Here is a 19,941-nt window from a genome sequence, read left to right on the forward strand (position 1 = left end):
CTTTCACCAAACGCAAAGAAAGAATTGCGAATGCAATGCCATAAAATGACGAAGTTATTCTTCTTCTTCTTTTTTTTTTAGCAAACGGATTCACACATTACCGATGAATTTTTGAACACACATGAACCGATGAATTTTCAAGACCCAAGGTTGAGTCAATTTTTTTGCACTATCTGCTGATCTGAAAATTCCTAATACACCCTAAACTTTCTCGAAAAAAAGTCCAAATACATACGCAAATAGCCTACCGCTCAAAGCACATCTGTCCCATATCACGGCGATCGCCAGTGACATGAGGTCGCTAAGAAACAGCGAGCGTCGCAGCACATACGACAGGACCCCCACGCTCGATGTCCTCGCCTCTGCGCTGCTGGGGCTGACATATGAATGTCAGTGGTGCGTGGTAACCGCCCCGCAGTACGACAGGTAATTAGCACGGCGGCCCACGGAAACATTGGCCCGTGGCGCGCCGCGGCTCGGCTCCGAGTCCGCTCGAGTGCGGTCGACAGCAGCCAATATTGCGGAGAGGAGAAAAGGTCAGGGCAATGCGGGGAAAGCTAATCACCGCAGCTACCGCAGCGGCGCATAAACCACCAGCGGACCTTGCCAGAAATTACGAACGACCTATCGACGAAGAACGAGTCGGAGGCAGAGCCAGAGACTTACCAGCCCGCTACACAACCAACCGGCATCAATAACACGGATATTCCTGCTGACAACCCAGTCCCCACGCGTCCACTTCAGCATGCTCCTCCTAGTCAGCGCCCGGCCCATCATTTCCCACCCACGCCTGATGAACACTCACCCCTGCTGGTCCTTCGCCTTCTTCTTGTACAGCGCCGCGAAGCGCGCGATCACCGCCTTGCGTGTCATGCTTGCCACCAAAACCACAGCACAGACCCTCCTATCAACCGTCCTATCCTCCCCCTCTCGTTGGTGCGCAGCAGCAGCAGAGCAGTAGCGTGCGTCCTCGACGCGCGCCGACGGCAGACTGACTGCGGTGACGCGGGCGGCGCAGGCGGCGTTTGAATCGGGCCGGCCGGAGCGACGCGGCGCCGCGCCGCGCGGGGGACGCCGGACACAGCTGCTCGACTCGACGGCCGCGGACGGGATGGGGCCGCACGGGATGGGACTGGGACAGACCGCAGAGCGGAGGACAGATAGGACACGGAAACTGACAGGCGAAGAAATGAGATACCATCGGAAACGCAGTCGTTTGGAGGAAGAAAAGACTCGGGCGGGAGGGTTGATAACTGTTAAGCTAAAGGAACGCCCCAAGCCACACCACTGTCCCTTGTACTCCCCTCAGCTATCCTCACCCTCCCGTTCAAATCTTGGCTCAATAAACAAACACGTCGCCGCATGCCGATAACAGGTCTCAGCGGCTAACGTAATCGGTGCGCCGTCAACGGTTGACCAGTGGGATGCCATGGCCAAATAAGGCGGGATCCGACGTGGCGTCATACAGGTTTTGCTACTGTCGCAGTGTTGGTCTGAAATCAGCACCCTGAATTGTTTGTTCCTCAACATTTCGGGGCACCTTACACGTCACACGGAAAATAAGTCAAGTCCAGGACTCCAGACGATACAAAACCGCATCAGCTCATAATCAATGCCGAACACCAGTCTGTGAATTTGTCACCAGTCTCTGTGAATTTCTCCACTCCAATGCATCTCTCTAATCGCCTCTGTTCTACCGCAACTTCCGGCCACCGACAGGATTCACCGCACTTCCGCTGCCAGCACAATGCACATCTCTTTCCACCTCCCCTCCCCTTCCCTGACCCTGAGTCACACGGCGCGTGCTCACGAATCACGTGCACTCAGAGCTGTGACTCGGCGTTTGGTCGATAGCCGTCGGATAATGAGTGGAGAGAGGAGTCTGATGCAGCATGAAGCTTTTGCATTGGCTACCCGTACCTAAAGGTCAATGCCATGGACAAGAAACACAGCTGAATCGGGGTATTCCTTGCGACTGCATGTGTTGAATCACCGTGGACTAGTTCATACGTTGCCAAGGCTCACGCCCCGTTCTGTTGCCGCACCTCCCTCGCCAACGACCCCCCCCCCCCCCATGGCGATACCTGTATCGACCCAGTGCAGTCGGCGTGCCCGTTATCGTTGCGTTGCAGAATGCAGACCACCCGTCTATCGTCCCGGCTGTATCATGTCACACCACTCATAGGGGGCTGACTCAGCCCGGTACACAGGCAACGGACGGCGGGCGGCGCATCCCTGTGCGGTGTGCAGTGTGCAGTGTTCAACCAGTGCAGACGCGCCCACCAGCTCACGCCACGGCTAACGGACGGCCAATTCAAACACGGGGATTTTAACCCTCGCCCGTATAGGGGGGGGGGGGGGGTCGAACGGACCCCCCCCCCCATGGTTTTTCGCGAATAACTCGCGTAAAAAGCGGCCGATCGCCACGAAACTTTCAGTACCCTCGCGTTGATTAATTTTACACCTACCCTGAAAAATTCATGACCCTGACCCCAATGACCTTTGACCTGTGACCTACTTTTCGAGACCATGTTTGGCCGGAATCGCGATTCGGCGTATGTCGGCTCGCATTAGCCGCGCGTTTGCAGTCTTTTCGTGGTTTCAAGCGTTCAAACATGTGATATGATGTTGCCCCCATGCATTAGGGTGGGTATCAAGGTCACCTGAAGGTCAGGTCAGGTCATTGACCTTTGGTGACCTCGGTTCACTTTTTCGAGTTTGACATGTTTCTAGGCCAGTTTTTGGAGCTGAATTCGAATTTAGCAACCATATGAACATTTACGAAGTAGTTTTGGTGCCTTCGTAACATGTTACGAAGCTGTCAGAGGCAGTTGACACCTACTAGGAATACCCGGCAGGACCCCTACTGGTTGACCTGACCTGACCTGACCCGACCTGGACTAAATGCATAAAGACATCATCTGTGATCAAAACTAACATGATATTCGTGATCAGCGCCCCGAAAAACCCCATAGCAGACACACTTTACGACGTTATAATAGGTCCCGATTTTCCCGAGTTTTGGGTCATTGACCTGACCTGCAAGGTCAATCAATGACCTAGGACCTTAAAATTAGGTATCATCGGCTTCCTCTCGTCACGGGCAACACGCTCGTTTTTTCCGCGAAGCTCTAGCTCGATCAGGGGCGAAACGGCAAGGGGGGGGGGTCCAACGGACCCCCCCCCCCCCCTTATACGTTCGCGGCTGGAAAAAAACACCAATACGGGCGAGGGTTAATTATTGGGGACTATGGATATGGCTTTTAGAGACGGGAAAATAAAATATCGAATACGAATGAATGGAATCAGATCGTAAATAAGAAACAGAATATATCCGCTGTTAACAATTCTGAAACTTTGGATATTCAAATGTTACTGGTTCCTAGAATCAAATAGATGCCGCCCACCTTTCCATTAAGGTATGTTACGTGACCAAAGCCTAAGAAACTTCTCTGTAATCGCCCAAAATGACACGCTACCTCGGCAAAATATAGCCGTCGGAAACGGGTTCAAAATCGACCGGCCGCCAGCCAGCGCGCGGCCGAGGTTCCCCGTAAGGCGCGGCGCGTATGTACCAAGATACTCTTCTGCGAAGTTCAGCCATCATTGAGGCTCAGCCGTGCGGCTCATTGCAGGGGCAGCGCCGAGCGAGGTGGGTTCTAGACAGCGCACCGGCGTCGAGCAGATCAATAGCGCCGTGTATTTACAGATGTGACTGACAGCTGAGCGGCGGACGCATCACAAGTTCCAAGGTGGATTCTGACATCCTGAGTACAAATCAGTTGTGTCGCACCTAAGTACGTCTTACAAGTCGTACAAGACAGAGAGCAGCTCACACGCAGCCCGAGGCGTGTGATGTTCCTAAGGCATCTCCTGACGTTCCTCCGCTAGTTGAGGTCTCTACGGTCACCTCTAGCGCTACCTGAGGTATCTGACGCCACCACTGAGGTTTCTGACGTTATCTGAGGTCTCTAACGTCACCTCGCCCTGGTGACTAGGTGGCACCTGATTACCACTCGAAGAAGTCAGTACGAACGCCCTCCGCACGTCCACCTTAGAACGCCAGGACGTGATGAGAGCTATTTTTGTCCAGTATCAGCATTAGCCGCAGCTTTAACTTTTTACGTCGAATGACGTCTGTCTGCCAAGCGTTCGATGACAAAGTAAATTAGCGCTTTACCTCAGATCGGTAGAGCTGGCTAAATGTAGAAAATGTAGAACACGGATGTCGGTGATGAGGCACAGCACCACGAGCTAAATAGATCGCCTCTTGGAAAGTGCAATACGACCTTTAGATGAAAGACAAACGCTGCAACAAGTTTCTGGGAGCTCCATACAAGCACATTGAAACTGACCGCGGGACTGGAATGGAAATTGAACGGGGTCTGGACTGCACGAACTGGAACTGGGACTGATGACTGTAACTACGACTGGAGCTGGGACTGATGACTAGGGCTGATACTAGTGAAACGGTAGGTTCGACGCAATGTTGGCATTCGCGCATTATATTAAAACATTGCTATTTCGATCAAACAGACACCGAAACAGATACCCGATCTTGTACGGAATAAGATCCATGAGACACTCCTGTTTTAGCCGGTCCATGACTCCATGTTGACTCAAACTATGCCCAGTGACTCCCCAAAGACCAGCGGGCGTTGAAAACCACGTGGCAATGGATCCCAATGGGAGGCAGTCGATGTGACCCGGACTCAGACTTTACCACCGATGACGTCACGCATGTCAGTGGCGCTGACAGCCGACACAGCATAACGGGTATAACAAATACCCCACTGAATATGACCATCTATTACCGCATAATCCGGCCTCAGGCCATGTGACCTTTTATTATTTCTGTCGACTGGTGTAAATCGACGGTTACTGAAATGGAAAACGAGCAACATGAGGCCAAGTGTGTTCGAAAACTCCGTTTGGTTGGATGGGGATAATCTAACACATTGATCCCCACCGAAATATTGGTTGACTGTCAAACCATCAGCAGAGTGACTGGTCGAGCAGACAGGGTGTCAGGCCGACGATAGTGAGCAGCACTGCAGTCAGGATGACAGCTCTCAACATCCTACTCCGTGTCTGTGTCTGACACTGTCAGCGCTGACCCAGGCCAGAACTAGCAACATCAACTCGCCAGGAGAGGTGCTACTCATAGGGATTGTCATCACATCATGCAGTGGACGCCGGAACTAGAGCCCCAGCGATATTCAGTAGTCACCAGCCACGTCCAGACCGACTGAACCAGCCACAGGGGAGAACCCACTGAGCAGTACGTCTAGAGAGTCAGTCTGGCTGACTGACAGAGCCGCTGGACAGATTGGCAAACGCTGCATCTGACTGCACCGGGGACAGCCCCGTGGCGAGGCACGTTTCGTCACGATAACGTCACAGAAGCGGCGTCACACCGCATCATGCTGCCAACGATAACGTCTCGCCGTGCCACTGGTGACCGGAAGTGGCGCGGGAGACGCGGAGTCCGCCCCCACGGGGTTATTTGTCACCGACCAGTCGTCCCACCATCCTGTCTTACGCCTCAACACCCGTCATCTGTCATCCGTCATCCGTGAGGTGCGAGACTTCACGATTAGCTCACTATGAGATGCTCCAGCAAAACCTTCAGTGATGCTGCCAGAGCTTAGCAAAGTAATGTTATGCATAGCTATGCATAGTAGGTAAACACAAAGTGAGAGGCTCCAGTAAAACCTACTGTCATACTACGATAGGCTCCACAGTCAGACCAATATGGTACTCAATATACATAATAGTCAACTGAGAGAAGGCGCAGGCAATGCGCTGTGAAAGGCTTCCGGACCCTCAGCTTTTATCTGTCAATCCACCCACCCCAGCCCATCCGGAGGTCGCGAAAACGTGCTCTCAGGAGTACCGGGGTGGCCCCAAAGGCGGTGCTAGTCCGCTCCCTAGAGCTCTAGCTCTGAAACAAACACTGCGACCAAAGCGTACAACACGCAGAAGTTGTGTGATGACGACGTGGAAGTTGATAGGGTGATCTATTGGTGTAGATCGCGTGTGTGCATTGTGCAATCGGTATGTCACACGCGATCCACGCATTGAACCGCATCCGCTTCCAGACCACGCACTTGTCGAATCAATGTATCTTCTGCGTCGAAACCGGTAAGCCTCGAGCGACCAAAAACAGACTGCGCGTATGTTGCAAGTTCCGTCAACCCACCAGCACACATCGATTTTCGCGTGGACAAATAACCAATCCGTATAGACCACCGTCATCTCTGCGCCATTCTAGCTCGCGGACACTGAGCGACTTCAGTACATCGCTCAGTTAGAGCTCAGTCGCCCAGTAAATGGATTGTCTGAGGCTTGGGTGAACGTGTCACTGGTGACCCTGTAAATCTGGCAATATGGCTCGATGTAATGTCAAAATGCTTTACCCGGCGAGGGAGGCAAAGTGAGACGATTGGAGAGTGATCATCATTTATATGCAAGTATTTATTAAAACATTTGCTGTTGTGTTTGGCATTGCAATCCGCTTGCAATATGCAACTCTGCTAGGGTATATCCGATAATTCGATAACTCAGCTAGTTACGCTACACAACTTAGCTAGCTGGAAGTTACGTGAAGCATTTCAACGAAGACACTGTCACTGGCTTTCGAGGCTGATCCGGCCCATCAAGTGTCCAGTATCCACTGTCCACCTCACATCCTGTCCCTCCGTCCATCTGTCCATCGATAAGCCACCATATCCCACCACCATACACCACCGCGTCGGTGGCCAACCGCCCGCGGCGCCGGCGCTGGTCCAAAAACACACATGACTGCGCGAACCAGGTCATCGAAACGCCCGCCACCGCCGCTCGAGGTAGCGTGTCATTCGCCTGTCGCGACAATTTGGTACGGCTAGGAGAGACCATATGACGCTGTATAGAAGGCAGTGTCAGATGCGGTGGGAGTAGTAGATATCAAACCAATTCCGAGAGCATGGCAAGCGGCCGTTATGTGGCAGATTGTACTTACGACGTCACCTGAACCGAGGAGGATAATTTAAATTGAGAATGCCATGCATCAATGAGGCAGGCATGAGAGCGAGTGTGATTGCAAATAACCGGCCAATGAAATCATGCATGCATGCATGGATGAATGAATGAATGAATGAATCAATCAATCAATGAATCAATGAATCAATGAATCGATGAATGAACCTACGATGCGAGAATCGAAGCATTTACACATTGTCTTGCTTTTACACATTGTCTTGCTCATTATATTAGCAGAATGCCACAAGCGTAGCGATGCAAAGAAATTACGGATACATTTCAAAGCTGTATGTCCTATCTGAATGCCCATTCATACGCCACTAAAACAACATAACATACCAAGACCATCTTGTCGCGGCCACCGGCCTTGACCGCCATGTTGGGCCAATGACGTCATTCGGAGCTGACCCGGCTAAGACCGGGTACGTACCGACCTCACAGCCTGTCCCATTCAATTACCCATGGGCAGAGGGAGCGCTCCGAAGTGGGCAAAACTCTCCCAACGAGCCCGAACGACGGAATGGTTTAAATCGTAATCAAAGTCGTCCATCCAGTTCAGCGTCTGAGCTCAGCCACCGAAATATATCACGTTCATCCAGGGGAAGTGGATGAACCCCGGTGCCACGGACCAATAAATCACGATTAGGGATAAATCACAGTCAGGCGGCTTTGTCGGGAGACAAGCCGGCCAGGCTCGCCGTAGTGCGCGGATATTTGACGTTATCGAATAGCAACAACAGTCGTCAGGTGCTCCATCCATAATGCATGCTGTTTGTGATATAACTGGCTGCCGATAGAGCAGGCTTACAACCTCACGGGACCTAAATACCATTGCTATCGGGATTGATACCATAGATCGATACTGGTATCGTTCAATGATTAGTGATCACATGACTGAGTAATTCAGTTTGCTACGGTAGATCAGGCGTTGGATAGTATTAAACCACAGACTGCAAAAGCCACACCAGAAATAAACCGACTATCGACCAATGGCGCGCAAAAAGGAACAGAAGCCTCAGTGCTCCGTAAAAAATAAATAAACAGAAACGTCAAGCTTCTGAGTGTGAACTATGAACTAGCCCACTCGAATGGAAACATGACTGACAACCGAATGTCATATGCCTGACCAAATGCAACACATAACTCAAGAAAAAGAACGATCGCAATATCATGCTAAAATACCTTGAAAGTTTGATAATATTCTAGCGAGTTCCTATCATTTATAACCTGCACTTGTTTTCCTAGAGTGGACTCCACGTTGCTAGAATGTGGTAGGGGCAGTAGCTCGACAAACAAGGATAACATGTCCGCACAAACTCGTTCTGCATTCCAATGGAGATAAGAACTATCGAAAACATAACAACCTCCTTTATCATTATAGCCAGATCATAGCATAACTACCAATGACTGATATCAATCCGACCACGTTGATTCGTGCACGGATGGGATGGGCGAACAGCTGCGGCTCCTTAGAACCTTTAAACGTGCGTGGAGCAGAACGACGGCGTGAAGAATATCGTAAGTCTTGAAGATGCCCCTAATTGTCATCGATGACATTCATGTATGTTTTCCAGCGATATACACGCTGTAATGACACGATGCATATATGTTTCCTGATGAAAACGTTCTAAACCTTGTTTGTTTTTCTTTGTTGGACCAAACTCTTTCGGTCTGACGAGACCATTTCAGAGCCGGAAGGATTGTAGGAATAAGAGAGGGGGGGGGGGGTTGGTCTGAGCGGGCACCATGGCGACTCGTCGGGGCTGAGCCCGTCACTTAGACAGGCTACCCAGCCCCACGAACGGTCACTGCACCCGGGTACGGGCCTGCTCCTTACGGGGGCACCCTGAATGGGATAAAGGTGACCGTCCCGCCAAGAACAAGGGGTGGAGGCGTGGAGGAGAAGGATGTGACTGTCCTGAGGGTAGAAACGACGAAACGGAGGAATAAACCCTTCATCTTTTAAGGCCTGATGACAACAGCTATCCATCAGTCGGCGAGCCTACCCGAGCGCAAGTCGGTCTCAGTAAGTCTGTTCCGCGCAGCGCGCCATCTATGAACCTCTTCACAAACTATCAGTGTGTGTTATTGCCGACAGGTAGCAGCAGGGACCCACCTGGCCACGTTCTCCATGCTGACCGCTTTCGGTGTGGATATGTTGTAGGGTTCGTTGTAGGCAGACGAAGTGTCCAGAGGAGCTGAAACGAAACAGACGAGGTACCGTAAGGTGGGGCTATTTGAGACAGTGGGGCTATTTGAGACAGTATTTAAAATTGCTATAAAATAAAAACCACTTAAAATTTATGCTGGATTTTTTGCTCAGGCGATTTACTGCTCGATTCCACACCTCCCTGAGCAAAAATATCACACAAAAATCAAACGATCTTCATTTTATAGCGATTTTAAATACTGTCTCAAATAGCCCCACTGTCTCAAATAGCCCCACTTTACGGTAGTTGTTATAGGGTAAAATCAACAACGGGCACATTAACCAGCTTCCAAACTCGGATGCAGCGCACAGTTAAGTTGGTAACGCTCGCCGCGCCATTCATCACACCTCGCATTCTCAGCCCACCCCTGACATTTCACCGCCTCATCACACCCCGCTTAAGTAAGTTCCCACAATTAAACTTAAAACTACCTAGTACCTACCTTACTTTCACCTCAACCTAGTGGACTTTATTTCATATTCCCTCATTTGACGACGCCTTACATCACGTTCTTACTTCCCCTTCGTTCTACTGCCCCCATATCCTACACGAACACAGCTTATTCATCCTCACTGTCTCCTTCTGTAACCTCCCCCTAGCCCCACCCCAACAGTCCCCACCCCTTACTCACGCGGCGGCGGTGTCCGTCCGTCCAGCATATCGTATCGGCCGCCGGAGCCGTTGTTGCCCGTGCCGCTGTGTCCGTTGTTACTGACGTGTGCCGCGCTGTTGGTGTTACCCGTCGGCGGCTGTGGCGGCGGCGGCGCACTGTACGCCGCCGGGATCGGGGCGGGGGCGGGGGCGGGGGCGGGGGCGGGGGCGGCCGAGGGCAGCGGGCCGTCGTGTTTGACCAGGGTGAGCACCACGCGGTCGGTGACGGACTTCAGCGCCGCTACGGCCTCCTCGTGTGTGACGTTGGTCAGGGCCCGCTCGCCCCGCTGAAACAGAAGAGAACGCGGTTAGTATCGCTAGAAAACGAAATGCCGACAAGGCACGGCGAGAAGTAGGCATTTACAAATGAGAGACGAAAGAGCACGAGCCTAAAGACAGCTGCGCTTACGGCAAACTAACTCTGTAGCACAAAAAAATGAATGCCCAAAGCTGCGCTCAGCAGGTCTCCACTGGACTAATTGGGACTGCTATCCAAGAGCTGATACTTCAATTCCCATAAACAACATTCCCCGTCCACCCCACTTCTCCGTCTCACCGCTACATCCACGGCGATCAGCCGGTTGCCGATGGACATGGTGCCGTCCAAGAGGTTTTAAACTCTTGCTTTTACATCTCAATGCTATCTCCCCCACTGTTCCCCTTACAGTTTGACTCTCCGACTTACCCCTGCATCCACAGCGATCAGCCGGTCTCCAATGGACATGGTGCCGTCCTGGTGTGCCGCGCCACCCTCCATGATCTTGGTCACGTAGATACCTGGGGAACGGGTGCCGGTCAGATGTTAGTCCTGTGCCCTGTGCAGCATCATACACACTCGACACACAGTGTTCGTACACATTGCACACACTGCATGTCTCTGAATGGGAGACAAACATTGAGATGCAAAAGCATATTTCCGCCCACGTCCCCGACGGCTTGCCTCCAATACTGTCTCCCGGTCTCCTGTCTCCCCATCATTAATCAATGGTATGTGCTGGCCTCCGCTCCCTCCAGCGCTGCTGAGCCCCACATTCCCCTTGTCTCTTGCCTCCAGTCCCTTGTCTCTCACCATTGTCCCCAGGTATGTGTTGATTTCCGCTGCCTCCTGCGATGCTGAAGCCCAGTCCTCTGCTGCCCTTGTGCAGCTCCAGTTGTACCACCCGCTCCGTGCGGGGCTGGCGGCGACGCTTCACAGACTGCAGAGCAGAGAAGGGCCAGTTAACAGAGGGATTGCAGCGCTGTTTCTGGAGGAGAAGATTGTCGACGTCACTGGATAGAATAGAAGCAGGTAGGGTGGGAGTGCAGGGTTGGCGCACCCACAGTGAACTGATCAAAGGAGTCAGTGAGCTTCACAGGAGAGGGGACGATGTAAAAGAGAGCTTTGGTGGTTTAGGTTCGTATATGATGGGTAAATGGGGGCGGGGGGGGGGGGGAGAATGACAGCGAGCTGACAGCAGGTAGAGTTGATAAGTCATACAGAGCAATAACGAGAACAGTTCCGATAACATCAACGATGCTGGTGTGCTAGACTGCTACGCCACCACCCGGGTCATAGCTGATACTGCAGCGGAGCCATGACCTTCACCACATGAAACAGATTAAGAGGTACACACAAAACGTGTAGCATCGTAGCAGCCTGATACAGTCCCGATGGCCTTGTAGCGCTGCTGCCCCACATGAGTTAAATCCCTAGACAGGATACGACGCCACTATATATTGCATAGTGCATGATGCAGATACACTCTGCTCAATCCTTCCACTCTCAATTGTGCATGAATACGAACCACCGCTGACCTCTACGATATACCTTGGATTCTTGAATTACAGACCGGTGGACAGGTTGGTTACCATGCCGCCCACTATGTAAAGCCACCCCCCTCCCCTCCCCAGCACAGCGGTACCAGTGTCTGGGGGCCGCGCACGTGACCCGTCGGCCCTCTGTAGTCGGCGGCGATGGCTCAGAGCTCACGGACGGTGTGCCAGGGGAGTCGGACGTGTGGCGAGGTCACCGGCCGCCGTGACTGGGCGGCGGGTGAGGAGACCCGCAGACTTATCGAGAGGTTGGGGAAAAGTGAACCTACTGGCCTGGTAAGAGACATGACAATGATAGACGTGACTGTATGCCGGCTCGGTTTTTCAAGAAAGCGATTTGTACTTTCAAGAAACATGCACGTGAACTTGCGTTTCCTTGGAGAAGTAACCAAAGCTGAGTTATCCACCAAACAGCGATCATGCACTAAGGCTACAGCTCTAGCGAGTTACACCAAACTGAAGCAAATAACTAATTAGCTAATTCCAGCAGGTAACGACCCTTTTGCTTTGCTAGCCCTTAGTAGCTGCGTGCCACATTTGAGATGCCTAATATCCCGCCGACCTTCCCTGCCTACCAAAGATCAAGGTCCAAACTTCCATGGCACACTTCTCGCGACCAAAGTCACGGCTTCGCGGGATGCCGCATTCCGACCTCATACCTGAACTGGATTCCAGCACGACTTTACCACGCTCACAATCCAGCATTTAATCTCACATTTAATCTTGCATTCCAGAGAACAGCCGTCCTGTCCTCCATATTCAAAGCTTTAGTGCTTTTTATCCTCTTTACGCTCAAGTGTCATGATTTAGACCGGAACACCGGCTACAGAATCCCTCCAAACCCAACCAGTGATCACTGCTGTGATGACATTGCCTTCAATTCATACCCGTGCCGCCCATCCGCATACCACCCGATCCCTATAATCCTCCGCCCTCCTATCCCGGCACTCCGAGGCGTTGATCCCATGTTGCTCCTACTAAGTGGACGTCGATACCCAGTCCCGTACTCTCACCCTCCTACTCCCTCACAGACACTCATCCTCTCATCCCTCTGTGTCTAACCAAGAACAAATTAGTTTCACACCAGGTACACATAAATTTCTCACCAAGTACACATTAGGTTCTCAACAGGTGGACATTAATTTCTCACCAAGTACACACTAGTTTCTCACCAGGTGGACGTTGGTGCCGGCCCGTTTCAGCGCGTCCACCGCCTGCTCATGGGTGACATTAACCACGCTGACGCCGTTGACGCGGGCGATGATGTCTCCAACGCGAAGACGTCCGTCGGAGGCGGCAGGGCCGCCCGGGATCAGCTTGGTGATGTAGATGGACGGGTCGTCCCTGTGGAAGAAGATGACACAGAGTCAAGGCTGGTGAAGGCGGGGCGGGGGTCGCTGAGGGAGGTGATACAAATAACGTAATGAAGAGCGTTACGAACGGCGTTACAAAGAACATCACAATGGAGAAGAGGACATTGATTGTTCATAGGCAACGTCAGCGTCATAAGTAAGTAAGTTGGTGTACTGGAAAGCGTTAGGAGAACGGTGTCAGAAGCGTCAGGGGAAGCGTGCGTCTGGGGAAGTGTTATGGTGATCTGTCACAGAGGAGCATTACGGGGTAGCGTTACAGGCCAAAAGCAATAGTGTCGCAGGATAAACAATAGTGTCACGTCATCGCCAGAGACGAACACTGGTTTGCAAGCGTCACACGTGCCGCTGCGTAGTGGCAGATCACAAATGAGTCACGTGGAAGGTAACGAGAATGACGCACTGAAATCGTCACGGATGCCTGCGCCGTCACGCGATGCACCGTCACGCGACACGCCGTCACGCGAGGTGTGGTGACTGCCGATTAGGATGACCGCATGAGCGGTCACGGTCACGGTTAGGGTTAGTACAGTCACGGTCAAGGTCGTTGGCTTGGCAGGGTCTAGTCGAAGACGTTGGCACGGCAACGGTCAAGGTCAGGGGTAAATACAGTCAATGTCAAGGTCGTTAGTACAGTCCCGGATAAGGAAGTGCCAAAATATAGGCGTGAGCATTGAGCAAGAGCTTCAGATCGGAAGAAAATGGGTCACTCAAAAAGTACACGCCGCAAAATTTCGCTCAAATACCTTTGAGAAGGCTCAAAGTCGATTTACATCCGCTCCTTATCAGAAACACTGGACTTGTTCACACTACTGCAGTGTCAACAAATCCAGTAAAATAGCATCAATGATGTGTGAGCGCATCATTATGAACTGAATTGAATAGAACACGAATTAATCATTTCCCTCGACTGAATATAACGATTAAGGATAGACTGAATCTTTAATCGTCATCACCATCATTCAACGAAATTCGAGATAACGTATCGCTCTTTAAAAGGTGCGCTGATAATCCTACACAAATACCACAGTGCGCTCCGTACAGCTCAGATACCAGAGCACACAGCCCACACAGCCAGTTCCCCGACACTCGCCCTATCTGTGTCTCCGCGTCACCGACCAGACCCATCGCATCACTGTGATTCAGGCCACAGTCTCGCGACAGAGCGCCGAGGGCAGCGATACGGTATCTCGATCGTAATACAGCGGAGACGTCGTGATACCAATCACATACAGTCAGCCAGCGCGGCGGAACGTTTTAAAGGACGGCAGAGTCGTCCACTCAAGCGAAACCGACATAAACGAGAGACAACTGCCTTGCCCGTGGCCAGGACCAGTCCACACTACGTAGACAAACAAGACGGGACCGATGTAAAACCATATGTCTCTTTAGTAGCAACCAACACGGTTGGGGTGATTTTACAAGTGCATGTTTGAGGACTAGAGTATGCTTACGAGTATATCGGTTTCGCACTGTGTCAATGGCTGACAGAGCCCACACGTTACCTGATCTACGTATCACGGCCCCACAAACCACCCTCTAAGCACTATCCACCCACTTGGTGAAACTGGGCCTTGGTGAAACTGGGCCCTGGTTTTCACCCACTTGGTGAAACGGGGCCCTGGAAATTGAGTTTACCCCACTTGGTGAAACTGGGCCCAGGTAAGTTCATAATGCGTCATGTTATGGATACAGATGACAAGGCTGCGCAGTGAGATAAGTCTCTCAAGCTACCTCTGATCAACTTGAACGGCGAGGTGGTCCACTATCCTATACGCCCTACCTCACGGGGCCGGTGGGGTCACGGGTCACCGATCACCGTCAGCTGACCTTTGACCCTTGACAGGACTATCGTTAGTGGCACGTAATAAAGCACCCATTACCGACCGGCGCCCGACGACGACAGCACCATGACCGTGAACGATGAGGTGACGCAGGAAAAGGTTATTTGGTGCAGTGGTCTACCTGTGGCAATGCGGTATGCGGGTTTTCCATTTTTGGTGCAATAACAATAGTTGCCTATGTCGCTTACGAGTGTCAACTTCAGTCCTTCAAACTTTTGGCGCCTGAAGAAAATGCTAGGTGGGCAGTGAAAGAAAAATAACATAAGGAAAACAGGTAAGTCAATAACACCAAGTTCCTCACTGGGGCTCTATGTTACGTCCATCAGTTTGACGCTGTTTGTTTAAAAAAGAGCAGCTGCTTCTGCTATTCTACATGCAGTACCTACTGGGGCATTCCACGATAGATCGTACCAGGCCCGTCACCCTCATCTCTCAGATTTGAATGAAAATTGGTACAAGGGGTAATCATAGGCTCCAAAAACACCTGCCAAAATATCAGGCTTCTCAGATGAAAACTTTTTGAGTTACATTGCATAATATTTTCTAAACTTCAGATTGTAAGGGTGAGTTTGATGAGCTATAACTCAAAAACGAGCTAAGCAAGCAACAAACGGTAAACAGCTTTGAACTAACGATGAATCAAAGATTAATACAGTATTTTTAAAATTGGAAAGAAAAGCTTTACATATTGAAAAAAATCGTAATATTTTTTAAATTGTCTATAATGGCCCTTGGGACCAAAATTTTTGCCATTTTTATTTCTTCAAAATAAACCTCAGGTCCTTTAAAATCGACATCCAAAAAATTAGAAAGGTGTTCTTTCTATAAGTTCCTCATTTAAATGTATACAAAATGGGTTTCCGGGGGTTCGGTACGACCCCAGCTCGCCGTTTCGCCTCTAATGGAGCTAGAACCTTGCGGAAAAAACGAGCATGTGCGCCGTTACAAGATGCATCGAATGATACCACATTTTAAGGTCTCGGGTTCATTGGTGACCCCTGAGGTCATTTCAAGTGACCCAAATTACGGGTCCGGTTTTTGATAGATAACTTCGCAACAAATGGTCGCAGAGCCGCGATTTTAGCATCTTTGTGTTTGCCTAGCTCCGGCGCGTCGAATGGTATACTGTTTGTTCTGGTGAGGTCAGCTTAAGTCGCTGACCTCGGGTCAGCACACTGCCGTGTATTTGGCTCCGCTCCCCGACCGGGCGACCCAGCCGGCAGCCAGCCGCCGGGCATCACGTGACCGCCCCGAGTCCGCAGCAAAGCCAACCAGCTCGGCGCTGGACAAACAGCGCCGCCACAGAGATGGTTAACAGTCCGGTCAGGCCACGAAGCTGGGTGAATGAGATCATATTGCACATCATTCGATTCGCAACGGCTTCCCGAGTCCATTGGTAGCTTTCCCGTCTCTCTAGCTCAATTTGATCGAGAGTTATTGACGAAAAACTCTTATGACCCTAGTGACGTACGAATGACGTCACGCAGAGGTCAACAATGCAAAAGTGAGGCAAAAATCACTTCAATTGAACTTTCAGTAACCAGTGATGTCACTAGGCAGCTTTACCACACCATTTGTAGGCTCTCTTCCGAAATCACAATTCGAGACCATTACGGTGACGCAAAATAAGTACATTTATAGAAAGAACACCTTCCTAATTTTTTGCATACTACTTAAAAATGATCCAAAATTGTTTTTAAGTAAATAAAAATTCGAAAAAATTTGGTCCCAAAGGCATAAAAATGCAAATGAAAGGAAACTCGAGGTGTTATATATCAAAAATAATATAAATTTCAAAATTTTAAAAATGCATATTATTCTTTGTTTCAATGCAAGTTCAATGCCGTATAGCATTTGGCATTTGGATTATCCGTCTTAGAGTTACAGCCCGCCAAACTTGGGGCTGCAACGCAAGATCCAAAACATGTTATACACTATAACTCAAAAACCACTCATCTGATAAGCCTGAAATTGTTACAGGAGGATTCAGAGCCCCTGATTACCCCTTAGACCAATTATCGTTAAAATCCGAGACATGAGGGTGTCAAATTGGAAAAAAGTGGTACGATCTATCGTGGAATGCCCCTACTAACAAAACGTCAGTCGTCACACATAACGTTTTATTCCGTACCCCTTCAGCTAATGCCTTCTTCATGTTCAATGTTCACTCACCCGACGTGTGGATTGTCGTGTCCGCCGGCGATACTGAAGCCGAGCCCCTGGGTGCGTCGCAGGGATACCTCCTCGTATACCCACTCATCGTCGCCGTTCAGCTGAAACAGAGAGAAAAGAACGAGCTTGAGTAAAGCATTACACTCTCAGTGAGACCTCTGGTAACTCTTTTGAGCACTCACTCATCGTGACTGTTTCAAAACGAACGGGTGGAGCAAAACAGTACGAACTGAACAAACAAAACCGTTAAGTGTTGATCAGTGCCAACTAAAAACTGGCAAGTTTCAACAAAACTGGGCTTATCAAACTGTCAACGCCTTTCAGTTGAGATGAACAGCGATCAAGGGAACAGCCCGCACAAACATATTAGCACAGCAAATCTACCGCCGGAAGTGCTGGGTCCGTCAGTTGGAGCAGATAAAATGCACAGTACACTGCGCAGCCGACGGAAAGCTACGTACAATTTTCACCCGGAAAGAGAGACAGCCGAGTTGCGACAGATGTGTCTTTCATCCGCTAGCGAGAACTACCATGTTCATATGGATACAGCTCGTAATTCAAGAACAACGAGGACGCAAGTTTATTAACATGACAGGTAAGACGAGCCAACAAATGTAGACAACGATTTGATGTGACTATAAAGCGGCCGAACCGCCCAGTTGCATACTCGTAGTTGGAGACGGAAACCAATGCAGTTTAGCGAGAAATCAGTGGGAGAAAGAAATGAACAGTGAACACCTCATAAGCCCATATTGGCTCGATAATAAACTAGTCTGACATACCGCGGCACCATCCAATCGATCAATTCATGCAAATCAAATTAGCACTGAGTGATGGATAATGGATTAGTCCGGAGCAGTGCAACATCATTACTCCATTCAAATAAAAATCGATGACAGTGCTAAATCAATCATCAGTATCTAACACACTTGAACTTGAAGCCCAGCTTATTGATAATTTTGATAAACCTTACCACTCTTTTGGTCCTTTATTATCCAAAAATGCCGCTAATGTTCTGTTTGAAAACTTCTTGTTACTCCATAACCGCAGGTTGTTTGAAATAGGCAACCACTATTCGTTAGAATTGTGTTTTTCTATTGATAACGATAAGAAGCTTTCAGTCCCTCCCTATACCCAACACCCGTATCTAACACCCAACACACCAATACGACCCCCTCCTCACCGCGACCGTACACATCAGTCTGGTCTCGTGTGCACCAGGTCAAACCACACCCCGTCCGTTATTATGAGACGCGTGCTACAAACAACACCAGTCTCTGATTCTCCTGCCGGTCTCCAGTTTGATGGCCGAGCCACACCGCCGGTTGGACCTGCTCAAATAACAATAACCCGACCAAGCGAAGTCACCCGGCGGTACCGAATGACTCACCTAATCGCGTGTCAACCCACCTGTCCTACAGGTCTCTGTAGTGCCCATTTACATGTGAATAGTCACGCTTCATTTGGGACAGTGTCGGACGGTTACATTTGACGTGTGACCGCCTACCGCTCACAGGAGTATAGCAGGGCACACGCGGAATGTCAGGAGTCCGGTGACCGAGCTGCCAGAGAGATGACGCATTCCACGACCGATGACGCATTGGACGGGAGCTCGGGATAGCCAGAGTAGGGGAGGTGAGTCACATGGACTCAGAGTCAGAGGCAGAGTCGGACGTCACGAGAGTACGGAAGGAGACGGTGCATCGCCGGAGTTTCCGCTCGGCCGGGTCAGGATAGTCCGACTGCGCAGATCAGGCTGAATGGCGTCTTATTGGAGTCGAACTGCTTGCTGTGTGAGCATGAGTCCATCCAGGACGGCGCTTATGAGCCAGAAAATCGGTGAGAAGCGGAGAGACGCACACAGAGAGCGGACATTAACAAGGTGTGGAAGAATAGTTGTAAACACGTAAGAAGGATAGTTAAGATGGCCGGCGACCTCAAAATGACCTCGAATGGGTTGGGGTAGCCCGACGGCTATGCATGCTTGACAAGAATGTCAGACTGTGCAATGGGATGAGCTGTCACCTCACACCTTCTGCAGTCAACACCGTCTCGACGGGCGGGGAGAGTGAGGGAATGAGCTTCAGGGGTCGTTGCACAGATGGAAAGCTGCGTCACCCACCAGCCCACCCCCTGCCCTCCTGTCATTCCCTGTCAGGCTTGTCATCACCGATGAGGCTGTGTCGTCACCGATAAGGGTTGTGTCGTCACCGCTAGACATACGGCGAAGCTGATCACTCGGTACAGACAGGCAACGGTCCACTGACCAGGCGGTGAAAACAATGCTTCGACGACGCTCGAACGAATCTGACATGCGACGGATAAATAAAGGGGAGAGGTGGCAGGGGTGGATGCATCAAGCCAGGATGATGAGTGACATGGGATGGACAGACATGGGACATGAGATAAGGAACAAGCGATGTGTGATGGAAATATAAAGAGCCGACACATGTTCGAACCAAACCAACCGAATCAGCCAACGGGCAGATCGAGTAGAAATCACACCGCGGTGACTTTTGACCTCATGATTATCGATGGCGACGAGACGCCCACTCGGGTCAACAAGAGGGCACATCTGAGAGCGAAACTGGCGAACCGGACGATGTTCGCTTCATCCATCCCGAAAATCTAGCAAAACTGGCGCGGAATGTTCCAAATCACATCACACCCCGTCTCAGTCCGGCACTTCAAAGAATAGCTCCAATCGACAGATGCTGTCTAGCCAGACCCAACAGACAGATTCAGAAGCGCCCACATCTGTTCGGAATAGACCGACCGGTCGGACGGTTTCGTTTCATGAGCTCCACAGCTGGGTGGTCGAGCCATATCCAAGTTTCAGACGGATATATCGAGAAGACA

General features: G+C 50.6%; 1 protein-coding gene across 10 annotated transcripts in view; it reads right to left on the reverse strand.

The window, feature by feature from the left end:
* Positions 1 to 19,941, reverse strand: part of LOC122365931 (disks large 1 tumor suppressor protein-like) — a 96,064-nt gene that overhangs the window by 17,962 nt on the left and 58,161 nt on the right. For all 10 annotated transcript variants that reach the window (XM_043337588.1, XM_043337587.1, XM_043337586.1 and 7 more), the window contains 6 exons: positions 17,083 to 17,183; positions 12,869 to 13,040; positions 10,954 to 11,080; positions 10,570 to 10,661; positions 9,865 to 10,171; positions 9,140 to 9,221 (listed from right to left, as the gene is read on the reverse strand). In XM_043337588.1, coding sequence (XP_043193523.1) covers positions 9,140 to 9,221; positions 9,865 to 10,171; positions 10,570 to 10,661; positions 10,954 to 11,080; positions 12,869 to 13,040; positions 17,083 to 17,183 — 881 coding nt within the window. The remainder of the gene's footprint in view (positions 1 to 9,139; positions 9,222 to 9,864; positions 10,172 to 10,569; positions 10,662 to 10,953; positions 11,081 to 12,868; positions 13,041 to 17,082; positions 17,184 to 19,941) is intronic.

Source organism: Amphibalanus amphitrite, unplaced genomic scaffold (assembly GCF_019059575.1).
Source record: "Amphibalanus amphitrite isolate SeventyFive unplaced genomic scaffold, NRLGWU_Aamphi_draft 000773F_arrow, whole genome shotgun sequence".
Classification (NCBI taxonomy): Eukaryota; Metazoa; Arthropoda; class Thecostraca; order Balanomorpha; family Balanidae; genus Amphibalanus; species Amphibalanus amphitrite.